General features: G+C 45.1%; 1 protein-coding gene across 1 annotated transcript in view; it reads right to left on the bottom strand.

The window, feature by feature from the left end:
- Nucleotides 1–25,653, bottom strand: part of macf1a (microtubule actin crosslinking factor 1a) — a 270,236-nt gene that overhangs the window by 138,232 nt on the left and 106,351 nt on the right. The window contains 7 exon segments of the mRNA XM_079522797.1: nt 30–149; nt 910–1,016; nt 2,547–2,659; nt 2,979–3,145; nt 21,286–21,378; nt 22,879–22,956; nt 24,910–25,011. Coding sequence (XP_079378923.1) covers nt 30–149; nt 910–1,016; nt 2,547–2,659; nt 2,979–3,145; nt 21,286–21,378; nt 22,879–22,956; nt 24,910–25,011 — 780 coding nt within the window.

Raw genomic sequence — 25,653 nt, 5'->3', positions numbered from 1 at the left:
ACCTCACAAACCTCCTCTCCGTCTCTCACCTTGAGCTCCACAGGGTTTTGTGGGAAGTTCTTGTTGGCCATGAGCGATGTGTGCTGGCGACTCCACTGGAGCAAAGTGGAGAACCTGGACTGGTACTCTAACCACCGCTGATCCACCTCCTGCGAGGAGGGAGAGAGAGAGACAAGAGAGAGGGGAAGAGAAAGAGGGAGAGATTGAACAGGGAGAGAGGAGCCAGGTAGAAAGGAAGACGTAGAATGCAAATGTGATCCGCTGATATTTTCTGCGGTCCTTCACGCGTGACAGATTCATGCATGTAAAATGTAACAAATTGTCCCAGCTAGCATCACATGTCCAAAAGCTATTCCACTATAATATAGTTAGACTGCTTCTCAGAGCTGTTCATGATATTCACTGGCAGTGGGAATATGTAACGCCATTTACACACATTATTGGTTTAATCAAATGCCAAAATATGGAATTTAAAAATAATACAATTTGCCTGAACAATTCCCATTGTTAGCCTGGAACATTATAATAATAATAGCCGTTTATTTGTTAGATGTGCTACATCAAATAAATATGCACACATGTAGCTTTGTTTGATATTCAACATATGCAGCATCATATTCCTTTTTTTCTCCACTAGAGACTCAACTGTGAACTCGGATGATGGAGCAGAAAGGAGCAGTCAAACGTGAATTGAAGATGAATGTGGAGGGGAATAAAATGAAAAAATAAAATAAAATAATGTATGTATGCAACACAATGAACGGTACTGAATAGAATACAAAAGCCACACGGGACTGGCACTCGTGTGCATTGAATAGCAGTAACAATGGAATGCTGTGTATGAAAATAAGTGCAAAAGAGGATGAATGTGAAGGATAGATAAATGCATTCAGGTGGTCTGTGGCGTACATGTGCAGCGATGCCCTCTCCTCCCTCTGGGATCTTGGGGAAGGCATCATAGATGGAGGAGACGTAGGTGATGACCGACTTCTCATCTGGAGATGGAACGTCCACATCTGACAGACACACAGAGAGAGAGAGAGAGAGAGAGAGAGAGAGAGAGACGGGGAGATAATAGAGGAGGATGGTGAAACAAGAGAAAAACAGAGACGTACAGAAATTGAATCAGGATTATTATATTGGTTGCAGATGATCATTTATTGGATAGAAGGCACTCTGTTCTTGCTGCTTGCAGCTAAGTCACTGTGTTATTTATTACCCTTTAATAAATCCGAAATCCGATTGGTTAGGGCGTGTACCACATGGGCTTTGATGCCCGACAGCTAGTCTCCGGTTCGACCCTGCTCTCTCCTCGTGTTATTTTTATTTATTTTTAATCAAAATTATAATAATAATGTGATGTCCTGGTGTGGCGATAATTGCTACGGTAGTGCATAATCGAAAGCTGGTTGGTGGGCATAAAGCAGTTTTGTAGGAGCTACATTTTTCACATCAGTAAGGAAACAAGGTGACCTCTATGATCAATAGGTGATCAACATGATTCAGGGCATACATAATGAATGAGCCTATGTGGTAAAACTGTTAGCTAGAGTGAACACGCACAGTGACAGAGACTGAGAACAGAAGCCAAGGAGGAGGAAAATAGTAGGGCGCAGCCACATAGGCTAGTCAGTGAACAACTTCAGCCCTTTAAGTTCTTTGTTGTCTGACGTAAAGCGACAATAGCCAATCTAAATGATCACAACATGAGTTTGTAGATGGGCTACATAACTAAAACATATTTTTTAAATATATTTTATTGGCATATTTGGAAATGTTTTGAATTCTTTATGTATTATTATTATTATTATTATTATTATCATCATCATCATCATCATCCATTTCCAGCCTATAATGACAGGCCTGGCCCAAAATAGGGACGCAAGGTTGGAACCTGGAAATGACTGTGTGTGGGAGATACTGTGGACAGCAAGTCACTAGAGTCACTAGATAACGATGTTAAGTCCCAGTAAGCTGTCCTACACTAATGTAGATGATCAGAGGATAAGTGTCTCACATCAAAGGGTGTTTTAGCGGTGAGAAAATGACTTTGACAACATATTAAATGCATAATCTAGTCCGCAGCCAGCCTTAGTGTCGATCTCTTTGGGATAAAAACCCGATTATGTGCTTAAATTTCCCTCCCACGTGCCTTGTGACCCCATCTGACTGACATGTATGTGCTCTCTTTCCTGTTTAGAGCCATGCCTTGCTTTTTTCATGACAAAGTAAGTTGGTAAGATGCTATTCTGTCTTTATTAACTACTGGAAATAAGCAACAGGTCAAATGTAAAGTAACGTACTGTAAAACCAGTCACCGATAGCATCTGCCAAACCTATAGTATATACTGTATCAATCAGGCTCTATAATTATATATTAGCAGTTAATCAGCCAATCAGTCATAGCCTGGAAACCAGACGAATCTGCTAGTGCAAAAAAAAAAGTCTGGCCCCACTCGGTTGTGATTGGATTTAGCTGCGTCCGAAAATCAGGGCCTAGTCTACACAGTCTAATATCTACACAGTGACCATTCATTCAGTCTCACCCTCAGCGTCCAGTAGTCTGGTTACTCCTAGCGACTCAGCGATCTCGAACGCCTGTTCCAGGTTGTCCCGGTTACTCTGCCGAGACACCACCTCCATGTCAATCAGGTCTGGCCTGGAGAACATAGAGAAACACAGAGGCTTCAGGGTCTGTGTGTGTGTGTGTGTGTGTGTGTGTGTGTGTGTGTGTGTGTGTGTGTGTGTGTGTGTGTGTGTGTGTGTGTGTGTGTGTGTGTGTGTGTGTGTGTGTGTGTGTGTGTGTGTGTGTGTGTGTGTCTGCGTGCGTCAGCCCATCCTCCAAACTTTACCCACTTTGAAGTGTATGTGGGTGTGTCTACCTTTATCTGTGCAGCAAGGCATTTAATACACTGTGTGTGTGTGTGTGTGTGTGTGTGTGTGTGTGTGTGTGTGTGTGTGTGTGTGTGCATGTGTACCTGTATCTGTGCAGCAGGGCGTTGAACATGTGTCCATTGCTCCAGCAGTTGGTGAAGTTGGTACAGCGGAGGCCGGGGTAGCCCTCTGACGCCTGTTGGCTCCATAGCAACAACTTCTCCTTGGCAGTCAGGTCACCTGACTCCCCACTCACATAGATCTCTGAAATCTGGACACACACAGAGAGAGTCAAAGTCAAATATCTGTAACAGAGTTCACATATTATTGGTATTTTTTTTTTGGGGGGGGGGTTAAATGTTTTTAGTGGCTTTCTCCACAAAGTGTGGGCTGACAGGAAATGGGGGGAGAGATGGGGGGGTGACATGCAGTAAATGCTGCCGGGATCGGGAGTAGAACCCGCGGCACACTGCCAGACTGGATTACCAGCCAAGGTGCCTGGACCGCTGAGCCACGGCCCACATATTATTGTTATATGGGGGAACTCAGCACAACCACAAAGCATGCGCACCAAACTAATCTGTCACACCATTATTATTATTATTATGTAATATTATCTGAACATCACTCATGGTAATAGAAATAAACAAAACTGTAAAATGTGGTGAAACTTTTGCCAACGCACGCACGCACGTACACACACACACACACACACACACACACACACACACACACAGGCATACACGCACACACACACACACACACACACACACACAGGCACGCACACAGTGAGTTTGCAGAAACAGCCTGTCACCGGTGGTGTATGAGTCACACAGAACCTCAGCTAAGGGGCTTTCTGTTTTTTGATTAAAGCTGTCGTCTGTCTTCACATCACTCAGCTGTCAAACAAATAACAACCCCTGTTCACTGGGAACCTATACTACATGGAACGTGTGTGTGTGTGTGTGTGTGTGTGTGTGTGTGTGTGTGTGTGTGTCTCTGCGAGAGGGAGAGAGAGTGCGTAAGAGAGAGAGAGAGAGAGAGAGAGAGAGAGAGAGAGAGAGAGAGAGAGAGAGAGAGAGAGAGAGAATTGTGTTTACTTGAGTGTGGATCAATATTCTTCCTCTCCATCATTATTCTTCCAACAGTCTAGCGGTCTCATTAGCTAGTTTCCTCACAACCTCTCCTCTGTCTCCCTTCCTTTGATCGTCCCTTTCATTTTCTTTTGTCCTTCATCATCTGTTCAGATCCTGACCACTGATTCTCATGCTGCTTTCCTTCTCTGTTCACTGTCCAAGTCCTCCTGACCAGTGAAGTCCTATACTAGTCCTATACTAGTCCTATACTAGTCCTATACTAGTCCTATACTTCGTCATAGGAGAAAATAACAAAAATACAAAACAAAAATAGCTACTGTATTGCATTGCGATATCTTGTTAGCAAATATGTACATTAAATGTACACAATGCACATTTTGCATTGTGAGCAAAACATGTACACTCAGCTAAATGAGCACACTGTTTTACTGGGTAATGATGCAATCATGGTCAACCAAGCAGACACTGACCTAAAAGTCATTTCCTGTCATTTCACATTTTGTCTACTGTATATACAGAAACATAGGTTTTTCAGAAAACTCTCTCAACTCTCTCAAGAATAGTGGTTTGCAAAAAAAAGCAGATCTACAAGCTCACATCACGTCACTTAATGCCACGCTGTGAGCTGGTCCATCTGCTATGTTTTTTCTTCTTTTTTAACCCTTAGATGGGGGGTCTGCGGCCAAATACATATAATTTTGGGTGTCCTTGGCACGAAAAGGTTTGAGAACTACTGATTTAGAAGGCATTCGTAGAATGGGCCTCATGTCTTAATGGGTTAAACTACATGACCAGTGGTCCATCTCGTCTCCAGGTCTTAATGGGTTAAACTACATGACCAGTGGTCCATCTCGTCTCCAGGTCTTAATGGGTTAAACTACATGACCAGTGGTCCATCTCGTCTCCAGGTCTTAATGGGTTAAACTACATGATCAGTGGTCCATCTCGTCTCCAGGTCTTATTGGGTTAAACTACATGACCAGTGGTCCATCTCGTCTCCAGGTCTTAATGGGTTAAACTACATGACCAGTGGTCCATCTCGTCTCCAGGTCTTAATGGGTTAAACTACATGACCAGTGGTCCATCTCGTCTCCAGACTCCACCTCATCCGGTTTTATTTCCATCTATCCACCGTCACTAAGTCAGGCTGACGTTTATGTGCAGTAACTGGTGGCTCCACCAGGCCCTTGTTGCTGTGATCAGTATTCCTTTTGTCCACTCATCCCTTGTTCACTTTTTTTCTTGTGTTTTGTACTCCTCCTTCTCACTCTTCTGTGTGTGCATGTGTGTGTGTGTGTGTGAGTGTGTGTGTGTGTGTGTGTGTGTGTGTGTGTGTGTGTGTGTGTGTGTCTGTGTGTCCGTATCTCTGTCTCTTTATTGTTGCTAGGGGACTGCAGTAACACCTGACAGACAGACAGACAGAGAGGACAAGAGTAGTGAGACTGTCTTTGAAAGTAGTGTGGGTGAGTTTGTCGTTTCCTTTTCCCCCCGGGAAGACAGAAAAGACAAGCGTGCACGCACGCGCACACGCACACACACATGGGCGGTATGAGCTTCCTAGCTGTAGAGATGATTAGAGGCGAGGTCATACCATATAAGACACCGAGTCCTATAGAGTCTGGCACAGTTCCCCGAGATCGTGACCACTGCAGCCTACACGCCACGGCAGGCCATAATGCCCATATGGCCTGGCAGGATACATGCAGGATGCAACTAACTGCCTATAAATGGATCACTGGCTATGGGCGAAATGTATGAGCGAGCAGCACCCCTTGCCGGACTGGATTTCCTTAGCGCTGTGCGTGTCCGTGCATTGTACCTCGTTCTTCATGCTAATGATGATGGAGTATCACCAGTAAACCCCAGGAATCAGCCAAACGGAATTTGGTAATATTGTGACATTTATAAAGCTATAACAACACACTTAAGCTCTTGGTTCAAGTTCAAAGTGGAGACGCCTTAGTATAGTCTTAGTTCGGGGGTAAGTACATTAAAGCAAAGAGACTACTGTATGTCCTCTCGCAGAGCCACGTGCACTGGCTCACATACTTCACATTGCACAGAAGAAACCACCAGCTATGCAAGGACATCAAACATACTAATTTGCAGCCAGACCGAATGATTATGGGATACACAGACAAAAGATGTGGACTCCCTCACGATTCACATGTCAGCCTGAGACAATAAGGGGACAAATATGTCCCTAAAGACTGTCATCAAACCGTCTGCGTCCACTGTAGCACATACTATCATTGACTGGCTGAACTGAATAAAGAAATGCATTTAACCTCTTTAAGCCCAATATACACTTCATCACACGACGAAAAGCAAGCTAAAAGCTCACGTGTCGCATCGTGTTGTGCTGTGTGAGCTTGTAGATCGGCTATTTTCACTATTTTAAAAAGAAATAGATGCACTAGCTGCCTTCTCCCCCCTCCCTCCCCAGCTCAGGGATGAAGCTGCGCCTTTTAGAAATATGTCCCCTTTGAAGTCATTGCAGGAGAGACAGAGAGGGAGGGTGTGAGGAGACGATAACAGAAAATGGAGGATATGCCGGTGGGGGGTAAAAAGAAGAGAGGGGAGATTAAAGCGATGAACAGATGGATGTACAGAATACTTCAGGAGTGAAGGAGCGTGGGATTGTTATCTGAACAAAACACAACACAGCCACAATGACATTTCCTTGTCACTGCACTTTGCACCCTGGCGTTCAGCTGAGATTCTTAACTTATTTTATTCTGAATAATTTGTATTTTCATTTTAGCTCTTTTGCACACTGTCGAGGGAAGCATAAAAGACTACAAGAATTTCAATTACTGCGATGTTGCTGTCAGCTGTACTACATTTGCATACGTATGAATGACCAATGAGCACCTTGAACCATAATTGTAATTAACATGGCATTCGACTGAGATTAACTATTTTTAAATTGTTGCATTTGGAGGAGCTTGGTATGAATGGTATTATGTACTGTACTGTACTATACTCTACATACAGTAGTACTATTGGACTCTCCAACCACTAGATATTCCTGACCGCCTTTACCTGCCTGTCAACACAGCTGTCAAGAGTGATAGATGGTAGGATGGATGGATGGATGGATGGATGGATGGATGGGTTGATATATCATAGATAGATGGATGGAATGATAGGCTGATGGATCACAGATAGATGGATGGGTCGATGCATTTCAGATGTAGCCATGTGCGTGTCTGTCTGAGATCCCCTTGAGACTCAACACACCAGCCATACCGTTGATGAATGCGCATTTCAAATCCCTAATTATTCAAATGAGGTTCTTCACTGTACACACACCCTGCCTGACATGCAGATACATCTCACACACACACACCCTGCCTGACATGCAGATACCACACACACACACACACACACACACACACACACACACACACACACACACACACACACACACACACACACACACACACACACACACACACACACACACACACACACACACACACACACACACACACACACACACACACACACACTCTAACATGTTCATACAACTTTCTCATGACTGACGTGCGCGCTGCTACCCGGGTGCAAACACTCCTACAGGAGGGTTTCTGTGATAAGTACAGAAACGTATGGCTCAGTGTGTGTGCATGTTATTATGTGGCCTTGCTTTCACATGACTCAGCACCTACCGTAAATTAGACATAAAACAGTAATGGAAGCTGACATGACGTCACATTCTGTACTGCATAGCACTATGGTTCTGTACTGTAGGAACTCTCCGACACATACACTGACAGATGGTGTTGCTGTCCGCATTAAGTGATGGCACCTTGCATTACTATCACAGTGGCTCCTGTGTAACCGGTTCAAATGTTAGCTAAGGGGCAAGAGATGAGCCTTGACTCAAAGGCCGTCTCTCTCAATCCTGTGGCTGGCAGATAAATGTGAAATAGGGCTATGGAAGTCATCTGGGAGGGAAATAACGAGTAATGCAGAGAGAGAGAGAGAGAGAGAGAGAGAGAGAGAGAGAGAGAGAGAGAGAGAGAGAGAGAGAGAGAGAGAGAGAGAAGGCAGAGGTGGGTTGAAATAGGGGGCAGATAAAGGGGAGGGTGAAGGTATTGAGAGAAATAATAAATGGAGGTAGGTACGTAGGTAGCAAGGAAGGAAGGAAATGAGGGAAAATTAAGGTACGGAGGCACAAGAAGAGCAGTGGATGTGGGAGGAAAGGAAGAGAGGAAGTAAGAAGAGAGGGCTGGGAGGGAGATAGGAGCCAAGTAAATGGAGCAAGAGAGAGAGAGAGAGAGAGAGAGAAAGAGAGATGGAGTCCTGTGTTGTGTTGATTAGGCTCAGGGGACAGCAGCAGGAAGGATGGAGAGAGAGACGCAGGGTGCCTTCTGCAGGGCTGATAACAGGCTGCACACACACACACACGCACGCACGCACGCACACACGCATGCACAAATCCTTCATTAGTGTATACAATGTGTATAAAAACTAAACTGCAGAGACCTTCCTACACACCTAACTGCATTAAGCACCCGGAGAGCCATTTCGAGAGAGAGAGAGAGAGAGAGAGAGAGAGAGAGAGAGAGAGAGACCAGACCTGCGGCAGGTGTCTCACAGGTGCGAGTTGTTGCGGTGACAGGGGGCTCTCTATGGTGCAGTCCAGTCTCTCTGAGGAGCTGCTGGTCAGCCCTCCCCAGTCAGTCTGACTGGGAGTGGTGCCCGCCGTCTCCGGGGAGGTCAGCAGCAGGTCGCTGCCATAACCCGACTCCAGCAAGGCGGGCCCCGGTACCGTCCGGGCCGCCGTGTCCAGGCCATTCCCCACCGCGGTTTCGTGACTTCCCCTTAGGTTAAAGGACACCGGGGTACTGCGGGCACCGGTGTCCATTTTGGCTTGCCTGCTGTCCTCCTCAGAGAGCCGGACTTTGAGGACGTTGCCGGTGACGGGCGACAGGGCGGGGGGCTGGGTGTGTACGTCCACGTCACTGTCGCTCTCTCCTCTGCACACCGGGGAGCCGAAGTCGCTGGGGTACACCGTCCGCACCACACACAGTTTACCATCCACCTCGCGGATGTGGACCACCCCTTTGTTGTCCCGGTGCGGATGGGCACTTGCCTCCTCTAATGTCCCCTCTGTCCCTCCTCTGCCCCCCGCTTTTTTCACCCTCACTCCGTCATCTCTTTGCGCCGCCTCTTGTGGGACCTGCCCCTTTTTCTCTTTCTTCGCTCGGAGAATCCAGGGTTTCTCCACGACACCCTGGACCTTCTCCCTGACCCGGCAGACCCTTCCCCCACCCGGGGTGGTGCTGCCTGGGGCTGGTGATGTGGCCCCGGCCTGAGGGGTGGCGGTGCTGGTTTGGCCGGGGAGGCTGGAAATGTCGACGGTAGCACTAACTGTATCCTCCTCCCCCGGGAGGCAGAAGACCCCCCGCCAGGCCGGGCTGGGTTTGGGGGAAGCCTCGAGAGTCCTGCTGCCTATGCGGATGCCCATACCGGGGGCCATGGAGTCCAGGGCACTGGATTTAATGGGCAGCAGAAGTTTGGAATGACCTGACTGAGTGTCGGCCAGCTTGGCTCCAGCTGCTGTTCCCACGGCGGTCACCTTCCCCTCTTCCTCCTCGTCCTCTTCATCCCTTTCTTCAGGTTCCTGGCTCCTCAGTGGTTCACTCTCCTCCTGCTCGCCCCTATCTTTTTTGTTCTTCTTCCCTCTGCGCTTCCTTTTGAAGCGAAGGCACCTTTTTGGTGAACGGGGCGGGGCTCCAGTGTGCCCCGTCTCTCGGGGAGGTCTGACACAACCAATAGAAGAGCCCATGTCTCTGACTAACCTGGAGAGAAAGTGAGGGTCTGATTCAAAGCTAAAGTAACTGACACAAAGTATTGGCCAGTAAATCCATCAGTAAAGGCAATGTAAGGTTTGTTGTTGATATGTGAAGTCTATTCCAGGCGTGGAAGCAGGCCGTTTTTTTCTCTTCTCAATCCAACACGAGACCGAAGTTCAATGGAAATATTCAGATAGGCTGGCGAATGACCGACAGGTCCTGTATTAATGTGACAACCTATAAGCACAGTACGACGTTAGTGATATCCGCTTGAGTTCGAGTTTCAGTGACAGCTTTGCAGATGAAAACAGAAGCTTGAAAGATACTAGGAATAAGCTGTCACAGAGCGAAAGCGAGAGAGAGGGGGAAGACCTATTATTTTGTGGAGGCAGTTACTGGTTGAATCTCTGGCCAGGTTGCTGCAGGCTTGCGTGTCACAGCTCCTCTGCTCTCTGTCCTGTGCTCCACCCCCCTTCTCTCTCTCTCTCTCTCTGGCTCTGTTGCCTCTGCCTCACACAAGCAGTGCAGCAGCCAGCCCTACTCTCACTGTCCCAGGGTATTGTGGTCGTGTCCGTCTTGTGTGTGTAGATGTCTGTATGTGTATGTGTGTTTGTGTGTGTACTGTATGTAGAATGCTGGCTGCTTTCCTCTCACAGACAACTTACTCCCAGGAGGCTCGTTGCGTTTGATTCAAGGACACAGGGACTCACCGGTAAGTCAGCAAGTCACGTGACAGAAGAAAATAAATCTTGGCTTGGGTGAGGTGGATGATTCATCACGAGGGTTTCTGGCAAGTGAATTGTCATCGTCACTCATAAGTCAATGTGTCTGTGAAGTATGTGTGTGTGTGTGCGTGTGTGTGTGCGTGTATGTGTGTGTGTGTGTGTGAGTGAGAAAGTGTGTTCAGGGAGGGAGACAGAGAGCGCCCGCAAAGGCAATACCGTCCAGTCTTATTCAGCTCATTAGCGAGACATGGGCTATTGCACACACAGACTGCAAGGGGTGTCTGACAGGTGTGCACATGTGTGTGTGTACGTGGGCGGCAGGATATCCGGCAAGGTAATGGAATCGATAGTGGCTCCGTCTCCATTCAAACCACGGCGACAGTTGTAATTCCTCCGAAAATTGTGAGAAGGGATGGCAGCTACGTTGCCAACACAACACACACTTTGCACATGCCCACACACTACACTACGCAATACACACAGATCCATTACACGCATGCACAGCACACACTAGACTACACACACTCTCTCACACAGATTTATGTGCGCAACTCAGTCAATGAGCATTCCGGCCACACATTGAGAAAAACAACAACAACGTCGTTCATTATTCCACCGGTTCACCGCGAGCTAACAAAATGCGTTTGTGGTCCCAAATGTCACCGTCATTCCAGGGGTGTTCCCTAACGGCACTCAAATTTAGTATCCATCCATCTGCATCAATTATTGATGATCCCCACTTCTGAGGAAATGTTATTGCAGTGTTAAGAGTCAAGTATGATCCCCACTAGAGAGTAGACACAGATCCACGACAGAGGCCAGATATTATCCAATAGTGCTGCTGAAGGCTTGCATCTTGTTGTGGTGCTACAGCAGGTCGTAGTAGTAAGTATCGCTGACGATGGATGTCAATATCTCTCGTAGTAGTGAGGCGGTGTCTTGTTCTGCCGAGACAGCAGGCTGGGCCCGTCCAGATTGGTCGTGGTTGTGGGAAGGATAGTGTGCCGTCAGCCAATGCTGCGACAGCTTGCCGGAGAGTCGGACAAACATCAGAAGAGTCCCAATCAGACTCTTGCCCCGAGCGTTGCCTCCGTGATCCTGCTTTTCCTGTTCATTAAACAGATACTTCTCGGGATGTGTCAAACCTTGGGAAACTCTGTCTTGTGTGCCTGTGCACATGTTCTCCACCAGGGCACTGTGCTTGGTATTGCATCGGAAGGCTGTGGAATCCTCTCGAGATAGAAGATCAATGTTAAATCAAGAGTCAGAGCCGCTGGCATCCAGTTCCCAGAATGACAGAAAGAGAGGAGATGGTGATTAAAGATGATAAACAACAATCCTCAAAATTGCTCCATACAAAAAAAAACATTTGACCATGGGATGAAAGGACAGTGTATGTCTGGTGTTTCAATATCTGTCTCTTGGTAATACTTTAGTCTGTATCCATCTCAGACGAGCTCCACTTAAAACTCCCCAGACAACGTGGCATCTCTCCTTGGATACTGGTGCTGAGATTCACCCCTTCGGTGACAGTTCGTACTGCCTGAGGGAGTGAGGGGGACAGCTGGGAAGTGTAGTCCTGTACTGTCAAGTCACCTCCTCTCTTGTCCATCTCTCTCTGTCGGCCGTTTATTCAGACTCCAGCTCTCCCACAGCTGGTGCAGTGCGACGATGCAACTGTCCTAGAGAATGGAAGCCACCGTTTGCAGAGGGTATACAGTACATAATCCCACACAGACAGGACACAAAAAAGGACACAGGGACACAGAAAAACAGCAGGTGGGAGAGGAAGAAAAAGAGGACAATCCCAAAGTGACTCCCTCCTTTCTCTCGTTTGCTCTCCTTGCTCCACACTCTCTCTTAATAGATCCTCACGTCTGCTGGATCTAATTAGAGAGAGGCATCTGGGGCAGGAGCTGTGGCTGGATGCAATGCTCTGTCTGTCTGGAGGTTCAGGGAGAGAAGGAGTTTGGAAGCCGCTAAAAGGAAGCAGGCATGAGATCTAGTGTCCAGGTAAGGATCCGGATGATGGGAGAGAGATCTGTGGTCAAGGCTGGTGGCACTGGATCAGAGCCAGCTGAGATCAGTGTCCAGTGAAGGGCAGTGCTCGACGGTAATCCCCAAGTTTATTTTTTTATGTGAGTCCTTGGGTGATCCTATGAATCTGTCTGCATGCATGCAGACTACAGAGCAGTGAAGAGGCAAGCTACAGGCGGGCTGGGTTCAGCGAGTTCACACCCCACGGAGTCATAGAAGGCAAAGGCAGGGATGGAGAATCGAGGAGGAGAAAAGACAGGAAGGCGACGGGGTGGTTCCATTTAGAAGCGGAGAACGGGGCTCCGTAAAAGCAGGGATGGACTGATCCGATTGATACGCTCTTCCCTGGCGAGACACAAAAAGTGTGTACAGTTTGTCAAAAAAATTAGAGCACAGTACGTAAGTGTGTTTTCTGAGCGCCTGCAAGGCTGGGCGGTCCCCTGATCAGCTGTGTGCAAGCCCTTCTGCATGTGTGTGTGTGTGTGTGTGTGTGTGTGTGTAGTGAGGCCCGCAGATGAGGAGAAGCCAGGAGCTCCAGTGACAGCAGGAAGCCTGCACTCGTCTCTCCCTTGCTTGCCTGTCTTCCTGCGGTTTATCCCTCTGCCAGGCACCCGAACAGAGAGAAAAGCTTTTATCTCCCGTCGGCTGCAGCTTCACACTCTCGACTGCTCGATCTTTCTCGCTCTCTCCCACTCTCTCTCTCTGCCCTACCCCTCCCTCCTTCGCTCACCCTCCTCCTATCCGCTGCCTTGTTACTGCTACCCCCTCCCTCGCACACTCACTCTCTTGGCTGCTTGTGAGCAGTTCTCTCTGCCTAACACAAGTACGCGTGTGCACGCCTGCAGATGTACACACACACACACACACACACACACACACACACACACACACACACACACACACACACACACACACACACACACACACACACACACACACACACACACACACACACACACACACACACACACACACACACACACACACACACACACACACAAAGCCTTGCTGAAGGCAGGCATCTACGGTGATGGAGGGAGGGAAAGAAATGAGACTGTTGCATCTGTGTGCAATACTAACAGGAGGAAGAGGACATTGATGTCACTCCGTCTGTCTGTCTGTCTGTCTGTCTGTCCAACCACAGGTTATGAAGGGACAAATGGGGAAATTCAGAGAGAGCAAGTGATAAACAGATTTTTGAGAGATTTAGAGTTGAAAAGACAAAGAATAAAATAGGAGGGGATATACTATAGGAAGTAGTATATACTGTAGGAAGAGAAAGGATGAGCGAGGGAAGGAATAAATTACACACACACACACACACACACACACACACACACACACACACACACACACACACACACACACACACACACACACACACACACACACACACACACACACACACACACACACACACACACACACACACACACACACACACACACACACACACACACTTCAGCAATGAAGGCATTTTTCTGGTGCGTTATAGGCTAATACATCACACACATACAATATGTACTCTGTTACACTATCAATCAGTTTCACACACCAGGGAGGGAAGTAGCAACACACGGCCAAAAATAGATCTTATACACATACAGTATGTACTGTAGGTTTCCACCCACCCACCAGCACACATACAGCTCTACAGTGTAGCTTCAATGGCAGAGCATGGTGCTGTCACTGCCAGAGGTATTCCACTGGGACATTAATGCTATAAGCCAGCCATTCACAACCTATGGGCCACAATGTTATTGTACGTTGGCCCCGAAATCATTTGTCAAAACAATTATAATACAATATTATTAATATAAAAAAATCACACCTGTGTGAAGTGAGGAGCGCTCTTATCGTACATCATCATGGATAATCTTATACTGGCCAATCAGAATGCCTGTGATCGGTTAGCTGATTTGCTCGTTTACATATGATGTCAATTTTCCCTTCAATGTCAATGGCGTGTTTTTACGTCATATTTAGCGAAATTTTGACCTGAATTCCCTTTCATTGTCAATGGGAAATCTTGAGACGTGTGGAGACAAGATTTAGCGGACATTTGACCTGAATTCCACTTTCATTGTCAATGGCAAATCTTGAGACGTGTGGGGACAACAGCTGTTTATAGAAGGGGAGAGCACCCCTTAAAAATAACAAAATCATAATGATAAATATCAATTAAAAAGTTGACTATGCTGGTTCCATTGAGTGAACGGAACACAGTCGATTGATTGATCATTAAAATAGACAGGCTCTGAAAATGCACGTGCCGGGTTAGGTGGTCAGATGGGTGGACCGGCATGAACACTTTCAAGATTTTCAAGCCTGCCAGTCTTCCAGCCTTGCCCTGATCCAGAAAGGTTTGGGAACCAATCCATTCCACTTTATTTATAGAGCACGTTTAAAACAGCAGTGCCAAACAACTCAAGTTCTGCACACTCGGTAGCACAAATATAACATATTTGTTTTACTGAATATATTATACTAAAATCACACCCGTGTGAAGTGAGGGGCGCTCTTATCATCGTAGATCATCATGACATAACATGTTTATGCAGCTCAGACACAGGAAAATTGTTTTCCTTTGTGTAGGAAAAAAATCACACCCGTGTGAACTGAGTGGTGTAAGGTATTATATAGCCTGATCAGCTGTGGTCTGACGTAATGTCTGACGTAATGAAATCACACCCGTGTGAACTGAGTGACCATAGCAACCATGCAAATTTTTTTGGTACGAACAAACACGTGGACACGTAAACTAACAAAGCCAGTTGTTGGAGTGGTTTACACCACTCAAAAATAGACACTAAGCCGATTTGCTCAGTCACTATGACGTAAAATTCTCCATTCATTGTCAATGGGAATTTAATGTCTGTGTAGGACGAAAATAGCCAATTTGCTCAGACACAACGTAATTCTCCATGCATTGTCAATGGCAATTTAATGTTTTGTAAGACGAAAATCTACGCTAATAGCTGAATATACTGTAGGAGGGGCTAGCACCCCTCAAAAAGTAAACCAATAAACAGGGGAACAAACTCATTAAAGGTGCAACACAGTTGCCTGATGGAAACTGCAACTCTCCGTCTAGTCCAGTCTAGATCATCGAAAGCCAAGGAGTACAAGTGAGTCATCAATATTTTGAGACGCTCTAACATGGGGTGAATTCGGTGGAAGATCATTCCAGAGTTTGGATGCTACAACGGAAAATGATCCACCCTGGTCTTCAGGGAGTTTGTGGGAGTGACTGGTGGTCGGTAGACCTCAAGACCTTTGTGGGGTGTTTGGGAGGTAAAAGCTCTAATATGTGCTATAATACAGTATAGGCCTTTATGCTATTAGGAGAAATACTGCAGGGTGATTTGGTGTTACGTGTCCACCACATGGCACTATAGATGGGTATATAAATGGGGAATCAATCTTCTCTCATTAACCAAAAGGGCACAGATATCATACGCATGCACGTGCTCAAGAGGCACTAATCAGCTCCCCGAGGCTTTCTGCCTGCAAGCCATTATTAGCTGGGGTATTGTCAGGCCTAGTGCATTTATTAAAAGATGACTGGTTGGATTTTCACGCAATCGTACATCGTATTATACAGTAGCTATGATATGATATGATATAGTACTTTATTGTCAGTTCACACTGAAATTTGTCTTGCGACACAGCAGCCAAGTATGCAGAACCCATATACGTACACACATTTGACATAACACAAAGAACAAGACAATTTACATACATAAAGACATGAAGACAAGAGCAATATCCACCGCTTAGATTATCCTGTGGCTACTACGACTCCTGATTAAGCCTCAAGGTCGACTGGTGGACAAAGGACCTCTTTAGTCTGACCTTTTTGTATGCTGGTACACCATATCTCCTTCCTGAAGGTAGCAACCTATATTCTCCATACAACACATGCTTAGTATTAGAGGTGATATTCCTTGCTAACCTTAGGATGCTGTTATCATACGTGGATGTATAAAGTTTCTGAAGTTGTTGTCCAACAATCTTTGAACAAATGTTCAGTTGTTGCAGCATTTGTGACTTTAGGGCTGCAGACAAACATCCATACCAGGTGGTACTACAGTACTGAAGAACACTCATAATAACAGAAGTGAAAAACAAAAGAAGAATCCGTCTACTAGCACCGAAGGATCTTAGACGGCGAAGGAAGTAGATTCTTTGCTTTGTTTTCTTACACACTGAATCAATCTGATCGTGCCATGACAATAGATGGTCTATTACTACTCCTAGGTATTTGTACGAACATACCTGGTTGATCGGTTCACCATGAATAGTAATGGGGGATCTGTGTATCTCTGGTGGTGTACCAAAAACAATCTCTTCTGTCTTTTTTGTGTTAATGATGAGAGCGTTGTTATCACTCCATTCAACCACCTTATTTACTCTGTGTTGGTGCAGTCCAGGATCACTGGAACTATCTAGGAGAGAAATCAAAACTGTATCATCTGAGTATTTTAGAATGTATTGGTCTGGTGTGTCAGTGCGACATTCAGACAGGCATTCCTCAATACGACAGCTGTCAGTATAAAGGGTGAAAAGTACAGCTGAGCTCACACACCCCTGGGGGGCACCAACATTGGTAGTTAATGCTGATGAGAGGGTTGTGTTCTATGGTACAGTTGGAGGCCATCGATATTGTCCTTTTCTTTTTGCTGAGGTTTGCGTGATCTGCGCAAAAGGACAGTTTACCCATTTTGGGCGGGAACCCCTTTTGGTGTTTTAAACATTATGTTATAATTTAGCTATTGAAAAATAGCAGATCTACAAGCTCATAGCGCGCCACCGAGTGGCGCGCTACGAGCTTGTAGGTCTGCTATTTTTGAAAAATCGTGAAAATATTTATTTCAGAAAACTGGAGGATTTAGAAGGATTTTTTAAAATTTTGAGGTCAGGCCTAAATGGGTCAAATGATAAGGGACAATATCGGTGGCACCCAACTGTACATGATAATTAGTTTTTGTATGGATACCACAATTTTTCTCAGTTTTGGCACTTCTGTGCTGTCGTTTTCCACACAATTCTGCATTATGGTAGAGGGTCGTGAGAATCGCTCAAGAACTGAAGCTCACCGTCATTCATCAAATGACCTCTGACCTTTAGCTCTCCCAATGAGTCAATTATATGATTTGCTCGATCCACTTTTGACGACTCCACTTGCATGATTCATGCAAGTGGAGTCTGGATCCTGCTAATGCATGGTTGGTTTCGGGAGTACGGCACCGATAGACAAACCCTTCAGCAAATCAGCGTAACAAAAGAACTGACGTCACCTCCGGTCTCCAATCAGTGAACACTGAACACGGAACCTGATTGCGTCCAAAATCTGGACCCTGCTAATGCATGGTTGATTTGTGGGACTAACAAAAAAGTGATGTCATCTCCAGTCTCCTCTCCAACCTAATTTGGAAGAGTATGACATCACTCCTATCTATAAAACATTACTTAAGTTGTTAGTCCTAATGCACTCATTGTATTTATCAAGTAGTATTTTGCTACTAAGTAGAAGACAGGCATTGTGTATAACTTTTTTCCTTATTTCTTTATTATTACTTGACCCAGTCTTATTGCTGCTAGCAGCTATATTGTAGCTTGTCTCTAGCAAAAAGGGAAAAAAAACTATTAAGGAATCTTATAATTCCAAGGTCATGATATTCCAATATTCTCATTTAGATCCTGTACTTTCCTCAACACATCAACAGGAAATGGTGTATAATACGAACAATTTCAAAACACCGCAGAACACGAGATTTGATTTGATTAAACTGCCGGGGATTAACGGAGCAACAATCACTGAACGTGTCTCTGGATGCGTCTCGCTTGATCCAATTTACATTTCTGGGAAACCACTGTGTGACCAAAAAGAAATGTATGGAGGAAAGAGTTTCAGACTGAGGAATGGAGGAAAGAGTTTCAGACTGAGGAATGCTTTCAAAAAGGCACCGAGAATAACCATCCATTACACGGCTCACATTTTGTCTGACATTCTTATTCCTTCTCAACATGCCTTCCATTAACTCACACAATGGTGGATTGAAGACTTTCTCCTCGGATGATTGTCAAACCTCAGCATATTAATACTTAATCGGGTGATGTGGATCATTCACCTTACAAACAAACTTGTGTATTATATAAATGATTTTAGCACTACTGTATATGTACTTTAATTTAGCAGGTAAATAGGTTTCACTGTAAGTTGCAGTTGTTACATAGTAATAATAGCCCTGGCTGTGCTGGTTAAAAGGTTAAGCTATGCTATTCCTAAATTAGCACAAAGAGACAACAGACAGTGATTCCACCTCTAGAATCAGGCCATGAAAGCAGTGATGGATTTCCTCTTCAGGTTCTTACCAGGTCAGGAATCTAAAGCAGATAACTGGTTTAGCCAATCACAGAAAGACACCGTTCAGTTAGAGGCGGGTCTAGTGATGGTGGGGGGGTATAGGGAGAGCTTGGGATTTCCAATAAATCGTCTCAGCTGTTATATTGGGTTAGCTAGCGACACCTGGTGTCTAGGTGGAGCAATTACAATCTAGTTTATGGTCGCTTTAGGCTTAGGGTACGTGTTGCATGTTGTTGCAAATTAATTTGTGTCACTGTGGGGCATTCCAGTAATGTTTTGACAGTTCTGCCGAACGTGCTAAAACCTCAGGGACAGAGAGGGGGATAAATGTAGATTATGAGAGAGAAAGAGACGGACGGAGACAGTGGCAGAGGAAGAGCCACCATAATGGCTGCCCAGGCTTGCCTTCAGCCAGGACTTGTGAATCACCCCTCAATTCTGTTCCAAACTTGCTTAGTTGTTCTTCTCCCTCAAAATGGTCTCTTTTGGCAATTGTGATGATATATATATATTTTTTTTGAGTGGTGTAAACCACTCCTACAACTGGCTTTGTTAGTCTGTCTGTCTGTCTGTGCTCAAAAAATGAGCATGGTTGCTACGGTCACCCAGTTCACCCGGGTGTGATTTCATTACGTCAGACATTACGTCAGACCACAGCTGATCAGTCTATATAAGACCTTACACCACTCAGTTCACACGGGTGTGATTTTTTAAAAATATGTCACAATATTTCATCATTATTTTTTGTCCAGCTTTTGGTGTGTGTAACCCAAATTTTGTCCTAACACAAACATTAAATACCATTGACAACACAAACGTTAAACGTAACACAACATAACGTAACGTAAACGCTTTGGTAACACACACATTGATGACGAGGACGCAAATTGTGATTGGCCGGAATGACACGGGTGTGATTTTTTAAGTTGACAGTTTTTGAGATCACAAAAACCCAGACAATATCTAGTCTCATATCATGAAATCGATATATTAATAATGTAATATACTGCTCAGCTCTAGTATCTATCACAGACTATGACTCTAACTTTCTCTCTTTCTATAGCACTTGCTTTCCTCCTTGCCTGCTCTGACCCCCTTCCTTCCTCCCCTCTCCCCTGTATTCACTTTATCTTTTTTCAATCACAGTCTATAGCGTTCCTCTCTCACTGTTCTGCTGACTCATACTGATTGAATTGGCTGCTGCAGTGTCATGCGTCCCCCCCCCACCCACCCCACCCACCCCTGTCTCCATGGCAACCGCCAGCCAGTGTCACCTTGCTAGGCTGGTGATGTCATCACCCAATCGGAGAGCACACCTCCCTCAAGTGGCCAATTACAGGAGCTACAGCTACACACTGACCCAAATACGTATGTAAAAATCACACCGAACGAACATATTCTTTGACTGAAGAACGAAATGTATTTTTCGGCATCACAGAATAACACTCTTCTCCATTATGACGGACTGTCTTTTAAATAACCTTGTCTTGCTTTGTACACAGCACTAATAGGCATAGACAGGACCGGGTACATTCCTACCCGTAGGCTTTAGTGAGAAGGGAACATGGTGAAAATTAAGCCACATCAAAGCTCAGGCGAGGAACATTGGAGTTCACATATGTGTCCTTCACAAAATGTTCAGACATTAACTGGTGGGAATGTTCTTTTTTATAATGCAAAGTATAAATAAATAAATCCTGTAATGTTCATCAGAGCCAAGCTCATTTAGCCAACAAAGATAGTTCAGAGGACTGTGCTAAAATCACTTTCACGCTGGCATCCTTATTTTGGACATGTCATACAGTAGATAGCAATCTTTGCAAATCTTTCCAAAAAGTGTATTTTTCTTTTTTTTATGCAAAATATAAACATGGCTTAAGTGGTTATGGTGTAAATGTACCTTCCACTAGCAGACAGTATTCATCTTTCAGATCCATAATACACACCACCAAAAGCAAAACATTAATTAAACTGTAGTAAGGTTTAACTGTTCTGTGTAGAGCTTCTTTTCATTCTATTAATTTGCATGTCATGTGCGCACACCTACACACACAGAGCTGCATTCACATCCACACTGACCCCAGAGTCAACAGCAGAACACTTCAATGCACAAGTATGCACACTTTAATGCACATGATCTCGAATGAAGCAGACTGAGTGACTAATCACAACGTTACAAATCACAGAACATCCTTCCTCATTTCAGTATTTCATTAAGATCTGTGTGATCCGTTATGGATTTTATGCAAAATAATGCAAGCGTCCAAACAAGAATTCAATCATTCCACAATTTATCTTCCAAAATGTACATTTCAGTGACTGTATTCCAAGTCATAAGCCATAGAACAGCATGTGAGAGAAATGAATGCACAGACCTGGAAGTGAAGGATGATGGTCCAGATGAGACCCAACGTCAGCTTGGGGTTGCCGTCGGTGATGTCGTCGTTCCGGATGTTCACCAACTTGACCTGAAGATAAGGACCAGAAAATAGTTTTCAAAAACACAATTACAGTACATAGGTTGCTGAAAATGTACAGTCACTCATAACAACGTCTGAGATGCTAGCTAAGACAACTTCAACTGCATTATTATACTAAATTTAGGCCAGTGTGACGCAGCGGAAATAGCAGATCTATAATCTCACAAATAATGGATTGTGATGGGATGCATTGTGAGCTTCTACTGTACATCTGCATATTTTCAGAGTGTGACACCATCATACAATGAATGCATGACATCCATGACAGGCTGTTCTCTGAGTTCCAGGATAACCAGACTACTGCTAACCACTAGGCTGTATAATGAGACACCGCAAGGGAGGAAAGGCCAGCGCTGGTGCTGTCCCCTGTCTGAGAACCTAACAAGGGAAGAAAGGCCAGCGCTGGTGCTGTCCCCTGTCTGAGAACCTGGGAGGAAAGGCCAGCGCTGGTGCTGTCCCCTGTCTGAGAACCTAACAAGAAAGGCCAGCGCTGGTGCTGTCCCCTGTCTGAGAACCTAACAAGAAAGGCCAGCGCTGGTGCTGTCCCCTGTCTGAGAACCTAACAAGGGAGGAAAGGCCAGCGCTGGTGCTGTCCCCTGTCTAAGAACCTAACAAGGGAGGAAAGGCCAGCACTGGTGCTGTCCCCTGTCTGAGAACCTAACAAGGGAGGAAAGGCCAGCACTGGTGCTGTCCCCTGTCTGAGAACCAGCGCTGGTGCTGTCCCCTGTCTGAGAACCAGCGCTGGTGCTGTCCCCTGTCTGAGAACCAGCGCTGGTGCCGTCCCCTGTCTGAGAACCTAACAAGAAAGGCAGAGGCCAGAGTGAAAGAGAGGAGGAATTGAGTTCATGAGAGAATGAGAGAAAGCTCAAGAGACGGATTGAGTGACCGAGAGAAACTGACAGACACGATTACGAGGGGGAGCAGTGCCTCAGAATGAGGCACTAAATCTGACTGCGATAAAGGCGACACAGAGATGATGAAAGAGAGAGAAAGAGGAAGAGAAGATTTGGGAGCCACTGGCCTAGATCGTTTTAAAATGTCACACTGGTATCGGATCGGTTAGTGATCAATACGCAAGTTATGGGTATTGGAATGGATTCAATGGAGTTTAAATTAGGTTTAGGCTCTCGAGTGAGACACGCAGTGATAGAGAGAGAAACACACACATACAGTACATTGGCGTTGTGTCATTCATTCTGTAGTACCAATTTCTGACATTGCATACTTCTGTGGAAAATCCAATAAACAAAGTTTAAAAAATGTAATAATATTTATACATATTTTCCTGACTGTGTCATTAACCAGTTGGTTTATCTGGTATTATACCTGATTATTTTGGGTAATCATTTAGCATAACCTTTGACTGTACCATTAACTAACTTGTTAATAAAGTATTCAATCAATCAAAGTTCAAACGTCATATGAACACAAGTCATATTATTTGAGAAGACGCAGATTTTTGTGTGATGCTGTTGCAGAAGGTCCTACCTGTCTCTGTTTGAGGAAGTCCAAGGCTATCTGCACATTCTGCAGTCTGTGAAACCTCATGCGGCCCTTTTCCCTTGGCTAGAAAGGAAAAGGAAGAACAAGACAGACAATAAGAAATAATACGAATCGACAAAAAAGTTCAACACACCAGGGTGAAGTGAGGCAAACAGCCAAGCAGCAATGAGTGTTTTCAGACAGAAGCCGCTTTCAATTCAAAGTGCCATCATGGGTGCTTGAAAATCAGCAGATGTACAGTAGTAACCAGGCGGTGTGTCCTGAAGGTGGCGCCGTCTTCAACTGTGTTTAAAGACGGGCCTTTAAAAGATGCACAACAACCACAAACCCAAGCTGGAGCATTCTGCAAACCAGGCTGCTCTTCAAACCATGCTGTTTTACATGGGGCAACGCACACACGCAATGTCTGTTTGCTACATTCTCCATGTACGCGCACATGCGCGCACACACACACACACACACACACACACACACACACACACACACACACACACACACACACACACACACACACACACACACACACACACACACACACACACACACACACACACACACACACACACACACACACACACACACAGTTAGGTAAAGAAAGGCAATGTATGGTGAAATTGGACTCAAGCTGTACACCTGTAAAATCCTCAGTGGTAATTTAACTCCACAGGTCCATTTGTTTCCATTTGCAACACTGGGGATTTTACAGTGTAGTCCCACCACAATCCAGCAATAATCAGGCTGTGGATCACTCAACAGAGACAGAGACAGAGAGAGGAGAGAAGGAGAGGAGAGAGAGGTCACACCATGCGGAGACCAGGTGTGTGGGTGTGTCAGGGTAGACCTACTTATGTACCACTAATGGCTTTGGGTTGTGTACTGTAGGAATATCTTGTTTGTGACATGTCATGTAAATCAATATCTCTAGTGATATTACGCTATTTGAGCATCTTAATGCAACACATTTAGGACATGTTTACATGGTTTACACAACGATCAGAACAGAAAGCAACAAAGTGCTGTTGCGTTCTCAATTTTTATTCTGCATTTACACAGAGATGCCAAAGTGATTGAAAACGTGTACATGCCAGGTGGCTAGGTGGCGGTGAGACTCGCTGCCTGATAGACCAGTCACACATGCATAGAACCACTTCCGTTCTAGTTCCTATCATAGCTGTTTGTTTACACTGATGTAATAGCATACGCGCCGTGAGCCGACATGAGACATGATGTCACATGTTCAATATCAAGTGTAAAGTTGTTGTTAAAGGACTACACAGGTAGTCTGGCATTTTTTGTCCATCATTGACTACAACAATGTCACTACTGTCGACCAAAGCAAAGTTTATTTGATTTTCAATGAAGCCATTGGATTCCATTCTTCTCAGTACAGTATGAAAATCTACTTGCAGAAAGAGACTGAGAAAGGAAATCCAACACATTGTGTATACTTCCATTATTGTTCTATTTAAATGCATTTTCTTCTGTGGATTGATCTGAAAAGTCACTGGAGAAAAGATTGATTGAATGCAAACGTCCATGACTTCTTAACCACATCGTGGGTTCTGTAGTTTTTAATGACCATGGAAAAAACATAAACAAACTAAAAGTAAAGTAATTAACGGGAAAACGGTCTATTCTGAATTGGAGCAGGAATGGCTGAATTAACACTGGAGCATTTAATAGGCTTACAGAAACTTAAATGATCAACAGCAGGGTATGTATATGGACAGAGCTGTGAATAATGTATTGACAATAAAGTATGGTCCATTATCAATACATGCACATATCCAGTGTTGGTGACTAGTAATGTCCGATAACATTATCAGTGTGTGCAAACTAATCTAAAATAATAATTGACAGGGTGTGGTGGTGTTGAAATCAATGACACAGCACTCTCATGCAATGTTCAGGTTTGGCACACGGGATGGAGGGGAACCTTTAGGGACCTGTGACAAGACAGGAGTTTAAGAGTAAGTGGGGGTGATGGCTGTGGGGGGGAAGGGGTGTCAAACATACTGCCTGATCTCCTTCCTCCTCCTCATCCTCCCCTCCCAGCAAGATGAGAGGGGGGGCCCGCGACACACACACCCGCTTCAGCGAGGGGCCGCCCTTGAGTTGCTATTGCAACAAAATGGGGGGGAAGGGAGTAGGGGGTGAGATGTAAAGATGAGTAGAGAAAGGGAGAGATAATATAATGTACATGAGAGTTTGTGCATGATGAGGGCAGAGGAGAGAGACAGACAGAGAGAGAGAAACAAATGAAAAAATAAGGAATTGGATGGATTAACAGTAACAGAAAGTCACAAATATTTTAACCTACTCCTCTTCCCTGGAAAAAGACATGTCACTCACTCACTCGCTCACTCACTCACGCAAAGTTTATAGATGAGGGTTCACACTAGCAACAGTATCAGATCAGCAGTGTGTCCATTGGTGTGTGTGTGTGTGTGTGTGTGTGTGTGTGTGTGTGTGTGTGTGTGTGTGTGTGTGTGTGTGTGTGTGTGTGTGTGTTGGGAGAGACGAGAGAGATTGATAAAGAGCAGGGGAGACGCGCTGCGCTCTGATCAAGACGGATATCTAAAGGTTATTTTTTTTAATTAATTAGAAACAAATGGTCCGGATGTTCGCTCGAAAATTCCTGCCGAAGTTCGAGTCCTAAAAAAAGGGCTAAGGTACAGCCTTAGTGTGTGTGTGTGTGTGTGTGTGTGTGTGTGTGTGTGTGTGTGTGTGTGTGTGTGTGTGTGTGGTGCACATGTCCCA

The sequence above is a fragment of the Electrona antarctica genome, assembly GCF_951216825.1.
Source record: "Electrona antarctica genome assembly, chromosome: 15".
NCBI lineage: Eukaryota > Metazoa > Chordata > Actinopteri > Myctophiformes > Myctophidae > Electrona > Electrona antarctica.
This window is presented reverse-complemented; position numbering and strand designations above follow the sequence as displayed.